The sequence below is a fragment of the Musca autumnalis genome, unplaced genomic scaffold (genome assembly GCF_047663935.1).
Source record: "Musca autumnalis isolate F117 unplaced genomic scaffold, ASM4766393v1 scaffold_2, whole genome shotgun sequence".
In the NCBI taxonomy this organism is placed as follows: Eukaryota; Metazoa; Arthropoda; class Insecta; order Diptera; family Muscidae; genus Musca; species Musca autumnalis.
The window spans coordinates 239,727,521-239,745,935 of record NW_027411755.1 but is presented as its reverse complement, the minus strand read 5'-3'; the positions used below and the strand labels follow the sequence as shown (position 1 = coordinate 239,745,935).

At 40.1% G+C, this 18,415-nt stretch overlaps 1 protein-coding gene across 21 annotated transcripts in view; it reads right to left on the bottom strand.

Moving 5' to 3' along the window:
- RtGEF (Rho-type guanine nucleotide exchange factor) overlaps positions 1 to 18,415 on the bottom strand; it is a 145,635-nt gene that overhangs the window by 53,571 nt on the left and 73,649 nt on the right. For 12 of the 21 annotated variants that reach the window (XM_073971108.1, XM_073971110.1, XM_073971103.1 and 9 more), the window contains 5 exons: positions 8,117 to 8,617; positions 7,778 to 7,978; positions 2,376 to 2,574; positions 2,090 to 2,311; positions 1,758 to 2,021 (listed from right to left, as the gene is read on the bottom strand). In XM_073971108.1, coding sequence (XP_073827209.1) covers positions 1,758 to 2,021; positions 2,090 to 2,311; positions 2,376 to 2,574; positions 7,778 to 7,978; positions 8,117 to 8,454 — 1,224 coding nt within the window. In that variant the 5' untranslated portion in view covers positions 8,455 to 8,617. Of the gene's footprint in view, positions 1,434 to 1,757; positions 2,022 to 2,089; positions 2,312 to 2,375; positions 2,575 to 7,777; positions 7,979 to 8,116; positions 8,618 to 18,415 lie in introns of all 21 variants that reach the window. The other 9 variants (XM_073971092.1, XM_073971093.1, XM_073971094.1 and 6 more) reach the window with 1 other exon arrangement.

Here is an 18,415-nt window from a genome sequence, read left to right as displayed (position 1 = left end):
TGATTGGTTATGGAACTATTAGCCTCTCCTCCTCCTCCCTCTTGGGCCTGGGAGCCGGCGGCAAGGGGTATATAATGATAGCTAATACAACGTTTGACGGAATTTCTCCGAGGCTGCCCAGTCTCCTCATTACTGCTTCGCTTGGGTTCAAAAGAAAGCTCCGTTTGTGATAAATGGAAATTTTTGCAATTAAACATGGAGGGAGGGGCTATGACATCATTTAGTTGCAGTTGCTGGGGTTCATTGAAATTGTAAAGCAGTTCTGCTTGTAATTTATCCGGTGCCTCACGACACATGGCTGGCAGGTCCAAGATACTGGCATGTACCTCCCCATCCACAGCATCACTGCCAGGTGTTGTTATTTCCACTGCATCGGCACTTTGATTTTGCATGTCGTTACGATCCTGCCAAGTGGGTACATATACCTCCGTTTTGGAACTACGATTAAAACGATTGCCCACAAACATATTGGGCATGCTGTGGCGTTCTGTGGGTGAACTGGCCACATGTGTTATGGAGCTATTCTTGATTTTTGTTTCATCACAGAGATCGGCTAAATTTTCACAGGCAATATAGGCTCCCTTCAGGCGTCCACCATAAACAGAGGACTTTTCCGAGGCTTCAGAGGTTTGCTGTTGTAATAGTTGTGGCTTAAGATGCTGAGAATGAGGATGAGACGGCAGGGGTATATAATTGGCTTGGTTGGAACCACCTTCTCCTCCTCCCAATGCAAAATGTGCCTTAGAGGTATGTATAATAATACTTTGTTCGGAAGACTTACGGGCTATGGCTCTCATTGCTTTTGATCCTATAACTAAAGATTCCTTTTTCATTGCGCCGCCAGCACTACCATCATCCGATGAGGAATCAAAATTGATGAGATTTATTGATGAACAGTGACGTGTTGCTTTCTTTGGAGGAGTTGCTGCCCCCGGGCCGTGATCTATAAAGGTACCAGTCGAGGAGACAATGGAATCGTTGCGTGAAAAACGCACAAATTCAAAATCATTGGCACTAACAATGCCACTGCCACCACCACTTTCCGAATCTGTTGGCAATGAGAAGGCATCTTGTCTTTCCAGAGTTCCCGATTTCTCTTGATGCCCCTCCTCCTCCTCTTCTCCTCCTGGTGTTAGAGATCTGGCGAATTTCTTACACGTCTTGTGTTTCCTCTTCCTCAAAGGTATGGAATCCATGTCAATACTCTGCCGTGATTGGGGATATAATAGCATTTTAATAATCACCGCCTTCAGTTGGCCAGCCTGTACCAGCTTGGCAAAATGATCACTGAGTTTGGCATAGGGTGCCGTAGGTGGATAATTACTGGGTGGTAAGGTGACACGCATTTGTGGTGAATTATAATAGGCACACAATGAAAAACGTGTACAATAGCCACGAGTATCCAAATTATAAAGAGAAGCTGAGGATGGCGTCTATACACAAAAAGAGGACGCAGCACGCACATAATGAACAACAAAAAGTTTTGGTCGTTTTTTGTTTGATATTTTATAAAGAAAAAGGTTTTGAGTTGAGTTTTATTTTTGGTTATTTGTTTTACGAAATTCTTTTCAAAACATTGGGGGAGCTTAGGAGCTGGGTATTATAGTAAAGAAGTTGGGGGAAATTTTAGTAAAAAAGTTTTTTTTTTCTTCAAAAAAGTTTAAAGGAGAAACAAAAAAAAGAAATTCCAATCCTTAGCTACACCAATGTAAATTTTTTGGAAAAATGCCTAAGAGTAACTCTTGCTTCATACTTACATGACTGGGTGGAGTTGAAATGTGACTACCACCGCCACCACCACCTCCTCCGCCTATACTTAAATTACTATGCTGGCGTTTAATGCCAATGGGCAGGCTGGCATGCGTTGAGGTTAAGAGTTCCACCCACTTGTTGGCCTCATTGGGTCCCTGGCAAACGGCTATGATCCTTTCTATCAAAGGACTGTTGATTTCAAAGGCATTCTTAAAGGTATCGGAATCTTCCAGGCGATTCACCACAATACCCGTTAAGGGTAATTTACCCTAACGAAACAGAGAGAAAGAGAAAACAATTGAAAAAAATAACTTTCAAATACATTATTGCACCTCACCTCATAAATAAAAGCACTCATTCGTTGGCTAACACTCAATATGAGTAAAGTTTGTGGAAATAATACAAAATAACGATCACGATGATCCAAACCAACGGCCACACTACCCATATGGATAATTTCACCCAATGAGCTAAGCTCTTGGCCTTGCCAACCACGTACAGGACCTGTCAAGACTTGCAACTCAAGTTCCTTCTGTCTTCGTGTGGCGGAGCAGGTGGCCTACAGAAAGAAAATAAGAAATTAATTTACTTCTAGGAATAATCAATGAAACACGTTTATTTACCGCAATATCTTTATAAACCGCCACGCTACGCTGTGTATCTCCTCGATCAGGATGACTGCTTTCCATGTGTCGCTCCAATTCTTGCAACATGGCTGAGTATTTATCCAGTCGTCGGAATGGTTTTGATAATCCCGTGGTTAAGACTAAAAGTCCGGGCTTTGCGGCACCCTGTTGCTCCATGTATTTCTCTAATTCATCTCTGAAAATAAAACAAAAACAAAAATTCAGTTAAGTAGGGGTCTTTACATTAAAACATCTTAATATGAATCTATAAAAAAATCTATAAAGGGAAATCCATACTTCCAGAGACAATGATCCAATTACCTCAGGAAGTATGGATTTCCCTCCGAAGTGCAAACGGCTGCAAAATAGATTAGAACAATCAAAGGAATGTCCATAAACTGAACTTTTGCGAAAAATTGTGAAATTTCACGTGAGAAGTACCCGAAAGACAGGACCGATATAGTCCAGAGTGGAATGTGATTTATGTTTGGAAGTTATAATACGATGTGCAATATTTGGACCAAATTGGTTATTCCCTTCACGAGTTATCGTGCGCACAATTTTTTACGAAAAATGTTAAACTTCTGTGGGCAAGGTGCCCATTGCTCTCGTTCAATCTTCAGGTTTAATGCGGCTGCTTCAACAGGCCGCATACAAAAGCATTTTGTTGTTAGAGTGGGTTTGGCAGGTGCAGTGTATGGTGCGAACTTGTACTGTATCCTGGTCAATTGTTTTACACTGGATCACCAATCCTTCCTCTATAGGAATTTGGAATCCCGAACGTATTTGAGCCAAAACTTCCCTGGTTTAGATGGGGATGTACTCCAAAGACAGCATTCACGCGATAGTTGTTTATCTACGACTGCATCTGTTTGAATGAAATTAAAACCTGCCTGAAAGGCTTGCTGACCTAGAGGTCTCTCTTGTACCACTCTCCTACAGCATGAAAATCCCTCCTGATGCCCGGATGGACGATGTTCCTATTCACCTTATGGTAACTAGGACGACTCATGATGACATGAGGAAGCAGTTTTGAATATTTTTAAATTGCGTTGCACTTACATACGCTACAAAGCTTACCACAGATCAATCTTTCGCGTTATATGTGTCGACAAGGTTCTTATCTGAACCCCAAGTGCTAGGGCTTGGGGACCTTGTTCCTACATCTCAGCTCGCCACAGATAGCTATGGCATGCAGGACGACATAAACATACTGTCAAATCTAACTCCTAGAATGTTATGGTAGTTAATAGCCGGAATTTTGTTCCCATCGATCAGGACATTTACATCTGCTTATCTCCGCATTCCATATGGTGAAGTGAGTGACCGTAAAGTTAGGGGTGGATATTTGCATATTCCTCGTGCAGAAAAGGGGTGGTAAGATCAGTCAAATAGGAGTTGAGCCTTTCACAAATGAACTTGATACTTTCAAGCTTTCGATAAGTCAAGCGCCACCATCACTGTTCTGTCACACGGCCTGCTTTGGTTGAGTCCTCGACTGATATGTATGGAGATGGCGTGCAGCACTGTTGTCGTGCTGCTTACGGGACCCATGCTGATGATCGGCTAATGGATAGCTATTTCTAACGCCTCAAGAGTCTTTGCTAAGGGCGACAAAGGCAAAATCGGCCTGTACAATTCACCTTTGCTGGCATCCTTGCCTGACTTCTATAGAGGGACCATCCTGGCCATTTTCCAGACTTCGAGAACGATGTAGGTGGCTAGCGATAGGTTAAGAACTTTAGTGAGATACTCGACTCCCGGCACATCCAGCTGTTTCAGCATTACTATGGAGATTTCATCAGGTCCCAACGCTTTCGATGACTTAGCGTTTCTAATGCCATAATTCCTTGTAAATTGTGGTGGTTCCTCATTGGCAGGAAGAGATCTAATGCGACGCCCTGGCACTCTCGGGGTGCTCAACAAACTGTCTATTAAAGCGTAACGTCGCCAAACGTGACTGAGTGACTTAACCGTTGTCAACAACTCAATTATTCCCGCTCCAATGCTGCAACTGTTTACATGATTTAGCCACTTGCTCCTTTTATGCTTACCGACCAACCTGTTAACTTCCTGTATCAGTTCCTTGACTTTAGGGTCGCTGGCGTTGGCTCATCGAAGCTAATCATGCTCATTTCCTAATCCCGTCGCTTCGGTTGGTTTGTTGATAGAGGTAATTATAGGCAGATGGTCTGACCCAAGAGAAACTACGGGTTGACAGGTGACGTCATGTGTCACACCCGATAACACGAAGGTTATGTCTGGCGAACTATGGCACTTCTGGATCTGTGGTTACATCCCATCAAACCAGCCACTTTCCTTGAACTCCCAATACAAAAAAAACATACAATGATGTAGGGAGGTTCCGGGACAATCCGGTGTCGAAGAACCTTCCAACATGGGATTGTTCATCTATCATTTAAATTGGTGACGGCAGATGTTTCAAAAGCTTTTGGTCCATTATATCAGGGAGTATGGAGGTTCGTACTGAACAAATGTTATATCATAGTAATCAGGACCACAAGGACTAAATTCTGTATAAATTCCAAAACGATTCTCGAACAGCTCATAAAATGCATTTAAGTCTCACTTCCGCTTATTTATAAAGACTGCTCACTTTTACTCGTCTATAAAGACTGCTTGCAGATCGTTTAAAAAGACTCCCTATATTTTGTCTTTAAAGGATTCCCTTTACTTCGTCTAAAAAGACTTAGGACATATATAAAGCCTTCCAAAAGGCTATATAAAGACTCCCTTGAGCTCGTTTATAAAAACTCTCTTCAGCTCGTCCATAAAGACTACCTTCAGCTGGTCTATAAAGACTCCCATCAGCTCGCCCATAAGGACTAGCTTCAACTCGTCCTTTCAGGTCGTCTATAAAGACTCCCTTCAACTCGTCAATAAAGACTCCCTTCAGCTCGTCTACAAAGTCGTGATTTAGCTCGTCTATAAAGACTTCTTTCAACTCGTCTATAAAGACTCCCTTCAACTCGTCTATAAAGACTCCCTTCAACTCGTCTATAAAAACTACCTTCAGCTCGTCTATAAAGACTCCCTTTTGCTGGTCTATAAAGACTCTCTTCAGCACGTCTATAAAGACTCCCTTCAGTTCGTATACAAAACTCCTTTCAGTTCGTTCTATAAAGATAAAATTTTGAACTCTTATGTGGTCGATGCACGAAGGAGTGGCCCCTAATACCCCACATACAGTGGCTAAGCACATAAAACCAAAATTTTTTATAAAAAACGTAATTTTTTGTTAATGGAAGGATGGTATTTGGCAAATGTCAAGAGGGAGGAGGGGTCTTTGGAATTTTCGGGTCATTATCTCTGGAAATCAAATGGACCACCAGAAAACATTTAAACTGCAATTAATCGAATTGGGGGGAAGAACCCGAAGAAACTGACTGTTATAGTTCATCTACAAGCCGCAGGGAATTTTAGAGAAATCGGGGCATTATCTCAGAAAGTATGGGCTTGTTTACGAACAATTAAAATACTTTGTGAATTATAATACTTTTTTCTCAAAAAAATCTATGTGTTTAGGTGGGTTTCAGAATTTTAGGCGTATGAACTTCCCGACAAAAATATGGACTAGGATAAAAGCTCAAATATTCGAGAGTTGCAATGCGCTCCAGCTACTACATATGGTGCCATAGGGATTTTTTACACTTTTCGGGCTGTTTTCTCAAGAAGTATGGACTTGCCCTGATAAAGATTTTACAACCGTAATGGAGACAGCGAATGAAAGTTGCTTCAACAAAAATCAAAGTGATTCGAGAGCAGGTATTATAGTGAACTTATCCGAAATTTTGTGCGAGAAGCACCCGAAGGCGTGGACAAATACAGTCCATATTCGGATATGATCTATATCTGGACAAAATCGGTCCATTACGATGTGTAAAGTATGGACAAAATCGGTCACTCCCTACAAGAGTTATAGTGCGCACAATTTTTTCGAACATTTTTGAACTTTTGTGGGGGAGGTACCTGAAGGAGTGGACCGATATGGCTTATCTTCGAACTTAAACTATATTTTCACAAAAAATTACGAAATCCAAATTATGGACCGGCAGATCCTTTCGAGGGTTATCTTGAGCTCCAACAACTACACACGACGTCACAGGTGTTTTTTGTACCTTTCAGGCTATTTTCTCAGGAAGTATGGACCTGCCCCCGAAGAAACTCGTACCGTCGTATGGGGGAAGTGAATACAAGTTGCTACAAAAAAAGCGATTCGAGAGCAGGTATTATAGTGAACTTCTCCGAAATTTTGTGGGGGAGGTACCCGAAGGAGAGAACCGATTGAGTCCATATTGGAACCTCATCTAAGTCTAGTAGAAATTTCACGATGTGCAAAGTATGAACCAAATCGGTTACTCCCTTCAAGAGTAATCGGACGTACAAATTTTGAGAAAATTTTCAAACTTTTGGTGGGAGGTAACGGAAGGAGTGGACTGACATAACCCATCTTCGAAATTAAACTAAGTTTGGACGAAATATTGCGAAAGCCAAATTTTGGTCCGAATTGGTTAATTCGGACATTGCTCAATCGACTCCAAATTTTCTAAAACCCATTTCGTCCAAACATACTTTGGGTCTAAAACCATTATTTCGATGAGGCACATTTTGTATATGCCCTCGTTAGCATAAATGTTGAGGGTATAAAAACTATATCGTTGTAATAAGGATCACAAGAACTGCCTTAGGTAAAATTCACAAAAATACCATCGAAATTGCTCTTAAACTGCGAATCAACTAATATCACTGGGGCAAGCACACCTTCCTGCAAAACACACAGTATGTCGTATTTAAATATATATTTAAAAGGTGTCTTTATAGAAAAGCTGAACGGAGTAGGGTGTATTTATGGATGAAATTGAACACAGTCTTTAAAACTGAAGGGGATCTTTATAGACGATCTGAAGGGAGGCTTCATAGACGAACTGAAGCGAGTCTATATAGTTACAGTGATTTGCAAAAATGTCTAAAAAATACCGTTTCGGAGGGGACCACCCCCTCCAAGTATGTACAGGCAGATACGGACTCTTAATTTTTCAAAAAATACAAAGGTATTTTAGGGCATTAGAAACGATTCGCAAATAACATTCAAAATAAAAATGTCAATAGTAGACATTTTTATCAAATACGTAAATAAGTTATCATTTGATAATTTACAAACTAACAACAACACCAGCAATTAAACAAATTTATATCAGTAAATATAAATTTTCATTTTTCTTATCACAAAATAAAACATTTGTTTATAAAAAAATACTACTACAAATCACATTTGTTTAAACAATTAAGAAGAAGAAAAAATACTCATTCTCAATGAGTGCAAGGTTTACAAACAATTAAAAGCGCAAACAGACGCACACACATAGACAGACACTTACTTGTATTTATCTAATATAACAATAGCTTTGGGATGTGCAGCACAATAGGCCTGATGAACTTGTTTCATCAGTGGTGCCTTATTTAGAAATAGTTTGCCCACACGATCATTGCACTCTTCCATTTGTGTTAGCAGCTCTTCATGGGTCTTGACAACCTCAACAAAATTGCACATTAATTGAGCGTATTCATCGGCATTCAAACTGCAAAATAAAACAAAAAGAAAATGAGAAGTGGGAAAAAAGAAGACGGAGGTCATTATTAATTAATTTGCAAAAACAAAAAAAAACTTATTAATCAGAAAAGAGGGTGTGTGCTGCTGGAATGTGCTTGCAACTTACATTTGTGTTTGCTGTAGGGGTTCCAAAAAGTTTTCCAACAAACCTTGGACCTCTGCCACATGTGCCCGCTCTGAATCAAGTAGATCTTTTAGAACTACCGAACGATATTCTTGTATTTCTTCGGGTGGCCTTATCGAATCTGTAATGGGCAGGGGTGCCTTATATTCCATAACATAGTTGCTGGGAAACCAGCCAGTCTTATCGTTTAGTGTACCCTCCCACCAGCCACCTTCTTCACGCTGTGTCACAGTGATTAGATCACCTTTTTTAAAGCACAATTCATCATTGTTGCCCCCCTTGAAGGAGTATTCAGCCTGTACTATCAGTGGTTGTTCCATGTTTGGATTCTTCTTCTTCGTCTTCAGATTGTTGGTGGTGAAGCTGCTGGGCCGGCGAACATATAAAAAATGTGTTTTTCTTATTTAGAATATTTTTTTCTCCCAAGGAGCTATGGCTGGTGTTCGTTGGTTGTCTTGATTGCTCTGCTATAAATCAGCTCAACTGCAAATAAATGAAAGAATGTGAGAGAAACAAAAGTGATTAATAAATAATTGCTTGTTGTTCAATTAAAAAGTCAAATGGATTGTATCAATTTTAATTTAAAACTTTTTTTATTTCGCTTACATAAGAATCTAAAAATGTTTTTCCCATTTCTGTGTATCATAAATAATACAATGAAATTATTGTTTTCCATATATTTTCCCTTTGGTCTCCCAAAAAGAAGATCTTATGATGGAAATTATATTGAACTTTTAGAAGCATCGGAATATTTTACATCAAATTGATGGCATTGGCGATACAGACGACTTGAAGACAGTCTTTATAGACGAGTTGAAGTGTGTCTTCATAGACGATCTGAAGGGTGTCTTAATAGACGAGCTGAAGGGTGTCTTTATATACGACCTGAAGTGTGTCATAGACGAGCTGAAGGGAGTCTTTATAGACGACCTGGGGGGTGTATTTATAAACGACCTAAAGGGTGTCTTTATAGACGAGATGAAGGGAGTCTTTATAGACGACCTGAAGGGTGTCTTTATAGACGACCTGAAGGGTGTCTTTATAGACGACCTGAAGGGTGTCTTTACAGACGACCTGAAGGGTGTCTTTATAGACGACCTGAAGGGTGTCTTTATAGACGACCTGAAGGGTGTCTTTATAGACGATCTGAAGGGTGTCTTTATAGACCAGCTGAAGGGTGTCTTTATAGACCAGCTGATGGTCGTCTTTAAAGACTAGCTGAAGGGTGTCTTCATAGACGAGCTGAAGGGAGTCTTTATAGACGACCTGGAGGGTGTATTTATAGACGACCTAAAGGGTGTCTTTATAGACGACCTGAAGTGTGTCTTTATAGACGATCTGAAGGGTGTCTTTATAGACGATCTGAAGGGTGTCTTTATAGACGAGCTGAAGGATGTCTTTAAAGACGAACTGAATAATATCTTTATAGACGAGCTGAAGGGAGTCTTTATAGACGACCTGGAGGGTGTATTTATAGGCGACTTAAAGGGTGTCTTTATAGACGATCTGAAGGGTGTCTTTATAGACCAGCTGAAGGGTGTCTTTATAGACCAGCTGATGGTCGTCTTTAAAGACTAGCTGAAGGGTGTCTTCATAGACGAGCTGAAGGGAGTCTTTATAGACGATCTGAAGGATGTCTTTATAGACGAGCTGAAGTGTGTCTTTATAGACGACCTAAAGGATGTCTTTATATACGACCTGAAGTGTGTCTTTATAGACGATCTGAAGGGTGTCTTTATAGACGATCTGAAGGGTGTCTTTATAGACGAGCTGAAGGATGTCTTTAAAGACGAACTGAATAATATCTTTATAGACGAGCTGAAGGGAGTCTTTATAGACGACCTGGAGGGTGTATTTATAGGCGACTTAAAGGGTGTCTTTATAGACGAGCTGAAGGAAGTCTTTATAGACGACCTGAAGGGTGTCTCTATAGACGAGCTGAAGTGTCTTTTTATAGACGACCTAAAGGATGTCTTTATATACGACCTGAAGTGTGTCTTTACAGACGAATTAAAGGGAGACTTTATGGACAACCTAAAGGTAGTCTTTATAGACTCCCTTGTCATTATAGAGGAGCTGAAGGGAATCTTTAAACACTACCTTAAGTGATGCTTTATAGACGACGTTAAGGAAGCCCTGAAAGAGGAGCGAAGGAAGTTTTTGCAGATGGACTTAAAGGAGGCTTTATAAACGAACTTAAGCAAGCCATTATAGACGACCTAAGGGGAATCTTTTAAAGTCGAAATGAAGGGAGTCTTATAGAAAATCTTCAAAGGATCTTTATGGACGAGTAAAGGCAAAGAGTCTTTATATGTGAGCGAAAATAGTGGACTTTATGAGTCGCAAGAATAGCATGGTTGCGTGGGTGCAGGAAACCAAACTCAAGAACAACTGCAGCTTACAGCGTTGCGATGGTCACAATATACTGAGGAAGGATTGCACCAGAAGCAGATGGTGGGAAGTTATTGGACCAGTCGGTTTAATACACACCAATCTCTTTTGAAACTGGCTCTACTGACCAGTACATGGAACGTATGAATCAGGTGTGAAACTGCCAAGTTATAGTTGTTCAATGCATATATGGTAAATTTCAAATTTCCTTTACAATTACATAGAAAAAAAATTAAAAACTTTTTTGGCGAGCACATCCGCCATTTTTGGTACATGGGTTAAGAAACAAATCGTGGTTTCAAATCTGTTCGCGTTCACAAAATTGGATGCTGCACTCAAAAGTTATATGCGGTTTTACTCTCTTGTAAAGAAAAAATATTTAAAAATTCCTATTGAGTTGTAATAAGAACATGTATATATGAATCGTTAGCAGAATGTGATATCTATCCGTAGATGCTAAAATAGTTGCTAAATTTTATTTTATTTTCGCGGTAAATCAAAAAATATTGAAGAAATCTTGGAATAAATATTATTTATTCTAAATCAAAGTCCAAAAAATCTCTAAAAAATAATTTAAAAATACGTACAGAATCTAGACAACGCTTAGAAAAATGTGAGACCAAAATTATAAAGATCGCGTTTATAACTTGCATATTACAGCAACAACAAAGAACGGAAACTTATTGTTGGAAATTATTTCAAAAATATATTTTTGGTTAAATACGAAAAATTTGAAAAATAAATGTTTGGAGTTATTCAATTATTTCGCTAAATTTCGATCCAAATCCTGAAGTATTTTGCTTAAACTTCTACAAAAAAAGTAATTAGTCATCGTGAAAGTATATTTGCTTTCTGTGATAAGCTATAGAAATAAGAAGTAGAGAGTAATATTGAAATTACAACCAAAGAAAAAACACAAAAATTAAAAGGCGTGTAATTCGCGAATCCGTTGAAATCAGTTGGGGTGCATGTGCTTTTCGGATACAGGGAGTCCATGTCTATCAATATGCATGGATTTTCCCATGTTTCATTCAGCGGCCAAAGTGTGCCATCAGTTGCATCTTACTATTCAAAAAACCTTCAAGTGGGCAAAAATTACGCGATGTGCATATGATTATAAGGTGCATCCGATTTCAATGGCCCCCTATTAAAAATACGTTAATATAAATTATTTTAGACAGATTTGTCAAGAACTGCGGATGTGCCACCACATTATATTTTGGGATAAATAGGGATATTACTCCCGAATCTTTGTAATTTGTGACACACCTTTTTGGCAAATATAATAATCGCGTATAAAGGATTACATTTATGTAAAAATAATCAAAGAAAATCGCGGTTCAATTCGCGGAATTGTCAAAATATATTTTTGCAGATTTTCCTACTTTCAAGGTATCTATATCCGGCGTTTTAGTGGATGGATTTGACCGCGGAAGAGCTCATTAGATCCGGCACGTAAAAAAACTAAAATCACGCGGGGTTCAGGGGTACCTGTACGACAGTTGTAAATTTTAAAGCCAAAAAATAGTTTTTTTCAGAAAATTTACGGACCAAATTTTCGCCTTTGGACTTCTATTACTAGGAAGCTGTACGGAGCACACTCATGAGATATACATCGAACGACGTGGAATCGCGGGTTCTACAATCATATAAACTAGTTTCGATTATTATCTAGTTGCACCATCTAATTATAAGAAAAATTCGAAAAATCCAGTTTTCAAAACTTCAAAATGTCAGCATCGATTTTAGGGGGATACAGTGTATATATCGAAAAGTCATACACTAGAACCATATTGCCTAAGGGGTATTCTTTAGTTCTTTCTTTGAGCATAGGTTTGAATTTTCCGTGGTTTGGCCAGAAATCAAGAAAGAACATAAAAAAACTTGTAAACTTCAACACATTTTTCCCATTTTTTTATATTACCACCAGCGCAGCTTCCACGAAAATTATTTGTTATGGTCCATATTATGAGATCGTAGCTAAAACACTTCAATATATATAAATGTATTCATATTTTATAAAATATATTAACAGTTCGCGACTTATTAAATGGTGAACCTCAACTTCAACGATTGTAAAACTTTTTTGAATATTACCATATATCCTGCTGTACTCAAGGTTATAGGCCCAATAATATGCCGCTTTTGAAAGGTCATAACCGAATGGTCTTAGAGGCCTTTAAAGCTCATCATGAGTTGTCACATTTGGTCCTAGGTAATGACGAGAGGAGTATAACGCTGGCTGAGCAGATTAATAGCTCAACGTTTGACACGGTCAATGAGAACGCCCCTACAAGAATTAGAAGAGAGTGCCATTGTTCGCCAGACAAGATGTGACACAATGGTGAACCTGGTCCGACAAAGTCAACCGGCAACCCGTCATTTCTCTTGGTCCGGACCATCTCCCCATAATTGTCTCCATCAGCAGATCTCCCGATTTCAACACCTCTGAACGCCGCACTTTCATCAATCATGGGAAAGCTAATTGACCTAGTTTCAGAGAGTTGATAAATCACCGCTTCAGAGAACTGCCTAACCCTTCTGATACTCGGGTAGCAGAAAGGACGTCCCGACACATCATAACTACTTCAGCCGGTCGTTATATATCTGCTGGTCGAATGCCCAAAGGGAGACCAAATTTCCCGGCATATGCGATGGAACTAGCAAACGAGCGTGATGGGCTTCGTCAAGCCAACACTAATGATTCCAGAGTTCGGGGGGTACAGCGAAACAGTTGGCTAGATCATCTGAAGAATTGCAACATTGGAGACGGAATAAATGAATGAAGAATTGCAACATTGGAGACGGAATAAATGAATTGTGGGCAACGCTTAAGTTACACTCGAATCCTGGGAGGAAGGAAGATAGGACCTCAGTGAAGTTTGGCGACGCTACGCTGATTGATCCGAAGAAGAATACTACGTCGTATTAGATCTCTACCTGTGGAGGATGAACCATCAATTTAGAATGGATAATGTTGCGAATGTCATCAGGAACGCTAAATCATCAAAAGCATTGTGCGCCGATGGAATATCCATGGTAGTGCAGAAACAGCTGGATGAGCCGTGAGTTGAGTATTTCATTAAAGTTCTCAACCTGTCGCTAGCTGTACATACGGACTTCGCTTTAATCGCCCGCAGCAAAAACTAATGAGGCTATACTCCTCCCTAACATTAGAAAGAGCTATCCAGTTGTCGATGATCAGCATGGGTTTCAAAATCAGCACAGCCCAAAAATCACGGGGCACGCCATATCCACACATCTTAGTCAAGTACTTAACCAGAATATACTGTTAATCACTCTACACTGTTTGAGGACATCGAGCAGACTACCCTCCGGTCATGTTTGAAACGTTGGCTACTCAATTATGTGTGTGTGTGGTCGCCAGTCGTACGTGGAATTCTGGAAAAAGATGTTGAAGTCTCGTAGAGTAAAACAAGCAGATCCCCAGGCTGGGGTTATATCTTAGGGGAAATTTCCTGTATTCCATTCTTTCCAGAAGATATTGATATGGTTTTGCATGCAGATGCATTGTACGATATTAAATTCAGGTACATTTCGTAATTTCATATGTGAAAGACTTAAGTCCTACTTAATCGATTTTAAAATCTTTTTTCGAGCGAGAAATATGCAAATATTCGCCACTAAGTATACGGCCAGTCTGTTCACCACATGGAGATGAGCACAGGTACAGCTCGATCGCAACTGAATTCCGACCACTAACTACTTCAAGATTCTCGGGGTCACATACGACTGTATGTTCACGCCGCCCGCTATCTGCGGCAAGCTGAGATGTAGGAACAAGGTCCCTAAGTTCCTTGCTGGCTGCACTTGGGGTGCAGACAAAGATACCTTGTTGACCACATATAACGCGAATATGGTCCACGAACATCAATGCAACGCAATGTTATAATATTCAAACGCCGTTCCGAGGACTGCAACAGGATGTCTCCTAATGTCATCAGCGGACCATCTGCATGAGGAAACGTAAATTATTCTTCCATTAAAACAATGTAATGGCATGCTCTTAAATTGCAGTACATGCGTCGCACAGTGGATCCACCCATTGGCCAAAAATAAAAGAATGAATGTCAAAATTTTGGTACAACATCTGGCAACACTGACAGCTATGACATGGACCTTTTTAAATATATGTATATTAGTTTTTGTTTCATTCGAACGCGAACTTCTCAAGGAAGCTTCAAAAGTCAGAACATTTGAGTAATATTTTTTTGTTGTGAATACAACCTAAATTTTAAGTGCAAGTAAATATATTCAAAATATCGCGAAACTAATACGTATAGCAAAATATTATAGTGGATTTTGAAGGAGGAGGTAATAGCTTAATTTTCATTAAAAAATAGTGTTATAGCGTGTTGTGAAATTCCAGTTAGTTGCATATTTTCTTAGTGTATTTTGTAATGCCAATTCGATCATATACTTAAATTTGACCTAAGGTTTTAGTCATGATGCCCACCAGTGCCCACCTCGGGAATAATTTTCCAAAGTAGGTCATGGGTTTAAGATTATTCAGTATTAAAATCAGCTGCCATCTAGTGCCAGACTATAAATGGTGGGTCGCTCACTAAAGCTGCCTAGAATAGGGTTTCTATGGATATATTAGCGTATAACTCAGTTATCTGACCACGTACATTAACATAATTGGCATCAGTGGCAAGATGAAGAAATCTTCTTCCAAACTTGTCTTACGTTGGCTGTACGTGCCTTCCAGGAAGAACACTATAAGATCTATATTAAACATTTTACCAGTTTTCAGACAAAAATTTTGATTTTTTTTAATCCACTAAATTGGTTGGATTTTATCTTGTTTTGGAGACGGTTTTGTTTCCCTAAGCCTATTTTTGCATCAAAAGATAATCGGGACCTTTGTTCATGTCATTTTGTATTAACAGCATAAAACAATTCTTACCGTATACCCCCTCCAGAGGGGAAAGGGGGGAGAATGCTATGCTCGTGGTTTCTTAAAACACTCTTTGCAACAGCACAATGCTGTAACTGGCGCATTGGCTTGATTTTTACACTCTAAATATTTTTGGCCACTTTCTCCATACAAGTGGATCCACTGTGCGTCGGTGTTACCGTGAGAGTCATCATAATCACCGTGGATATGATGGATTATACTCTACCTTAAAGAAATGTCAGAAGAGATCTTCATATATCTATAGAGAGATAGAGATAGACTAGCTCCAGTAGCATGGTGGCTACAATCCACCGAAGTGGATACATACATTTCTGGGCCAAAAACGGTCATTGTGCAAAAAACATTAAGCCGTGCGTGAACGGATAATGCAAGATCGCCATGTTATATACCGTGAGATAGATGTATCCTTGGGCATTTCTTCCTCCAACTTACATTTCATATTGCATGAACACATGGCCACAAAAATGGATTTTTCTCGTTAAATAAGGCAAAATTGGACAATCACTCAAAAAAGAATCTTGTGGATTGGTGCAAAGAAATTCTGGATAAAAACGATCGCGGTGCCACAAACGACGTTTACAAGATCGGACAACGAATCTTTGATCTCTGCTTAGGACCCCGAAACAAAACAGAAATCGAAAGCGAGCCAAATCTTCGGCAAAACTGACAGTGTGTCGACTATACGGCTTCAGAAATGTAGGACGGTTAATTCTGAGTGGTACACTACAATTTGTTTGTCAGAAGTCTCCTGAGAAAGTCGTAAAAACGAACAAGAGAAGACGAATCATGCTGCATCATGACAATGCGAGCTCTCTGTTTGACCGGACAAAACGTGGAACTGATGGGTAGACAGCGGAATTTTATGCAACCCCTATTTTTGGACCGATTCATGTCAAATTTTGGGACTGGGCATATTATGTATACCAAATTTCAGCCATTTTGGCGGGATATTGAGGCCACAACCTTCAAAATACCGGAAATCGGGAGTTTCCATACTATGGGGCCTATGTGAAAACGTGGATCTATACCGACAAATTTCAGGTGGAAAGTTTTATACCCCCAAGGAAGACTTAATACAAAATTTCAGCCACTTTGGCGGGATATTGAGGCCACAACATTCAAAATACCAGAAATCCGTAGATACTGTTCTATGGTGGCTATATGAAGACGTGAACCTATACCGAGAAATTTCAGGTGGAAAGTTTTATACCCCCAGCGAAGACTAAATACCAAATTTCAGTCATTTCGATGGGATATTGAGGCTACAACTTTCAAAATACCGAAAATCGGGAGGTACCGTTATATGGGGGCTATATGAAGACGTAGACCTATACTGACAAATTTCAGGTGGAAAGTTGTATACTCCCAACGAGGACTTTATACAAAATGTCAGCCATTTAAGTGTGATGTTGAGGCCACAAACTTCAAAATATCAAAAATCGGGAGGTATCGTTCTATGGGGGCTATATGAAGACGTGAACCTATACCGGCAAATTTTAGGTGGAAAGTTGTTTACCCCAACGAGGACTAAATACCAAATTTCAGTCATTTCGGTGGGATATTGAGGCTACAACTTTCAAAATACGCGAAAATTGGGAGGTACCGTTCTATGGGGGCTATATGAAGACGTGGACCTATACTGACAAATTTCAGGTGGAAAGTTTTATACTTCCAACGAAGACTTTATACAAAATGTCAGCCATTTAAGTGTGATGTTGAGGTCGCAAACTTCAAAATATCGGAAATCGGGAGGTACCGTTCTATGGGCCCATGCGGACAAATTTCAGGTGTAAAGTTGCATACCCCTTACGAAGACTTAATACCACATTTCAGCCATTTCGCCGTTAAGCCCTGACTGGCGATCCAATGACTTCATTTGATTCCAGCATATCAAGTTAAAAAAGGTCAATGATTTTCGTTGTTGTTGTAACAGTGTTTGTTATTATGTTTGTATGTTCGTTCTTCTCTTCAATCTGGCTCTGGGTCTATCTCCAGTTCCAGGAAAGTGGCTGCTTCGATGGGATGTAACCACAGATCCACTGGAGTTAGGTGAGTAGGTTTGGCTGGGCAGTTGAAAAGGTGTCGTGCGGGCCAATGCCACATACTGGGCAGATGTCTTGCACGGCGCGGTCGATTTCCGCCCAATAAGAATTTAGACGACTGCAATATCCCGAGCGTAGTTGAGCCAAAACTACTCTAGTTTGTCGTGGCAGCTGAAGCACCTCAGCTGCAATAGGTGGGGGATGTATTTCGAGGACTTTATTCACACTATAATTGCTTAAGGCATTGGACCTCTCCCTCTAGAGCATGGATATCTTTCCTGATCTGCCTGAATGTGTCGGGCATACCCACAAGATGGTGATAGGGATGGCTCACACGGTAACATCCAAGCAGGTACTCCAACGAAGGCATCTCATTGTGTTGCTTTACTGGAAGAATCTTTGCCTCCTCATGTAGATGGTCCACTGAAGATTTGAGGAGGCACCCTGTTGCTGTTCTCAGGACGACATTCTGGCAAGTTTGAATCTTTTTCCAATTCGTATCACATAATCTCGGAGACCAGACTGACCTATCGTGTTATATGTGGTCAACAAGGTTTCTTTATCTGCACCCCAATTGCTGCTGGCTAGGGACTTGAGAACCTTGTTTCTACTTTTCAGTTTGTCGCAGATAGCTGAGGCATGCGCGCACGTCGTAAAAGTAGAGTCGAATGTGACCACTAAAACTTTGGGGCAGTTTGTGGTCGGAATTCTGCTACCGTCGACCACGACATTCAATTCTCTTCCAAACTGCGCTGTCCATGTGGTGAACAGAGTGGCTGTTGATTTTGTGGTGGTAAGATCGGTTAAATAGTGGTTGAGTCTCTCACAGATGTCATCAGGATAGGTTTTGTGGCGGAGATCTGCATATTCCTCGAAGGGGAAAAAGGTGGTAAGATCGGTTAAATA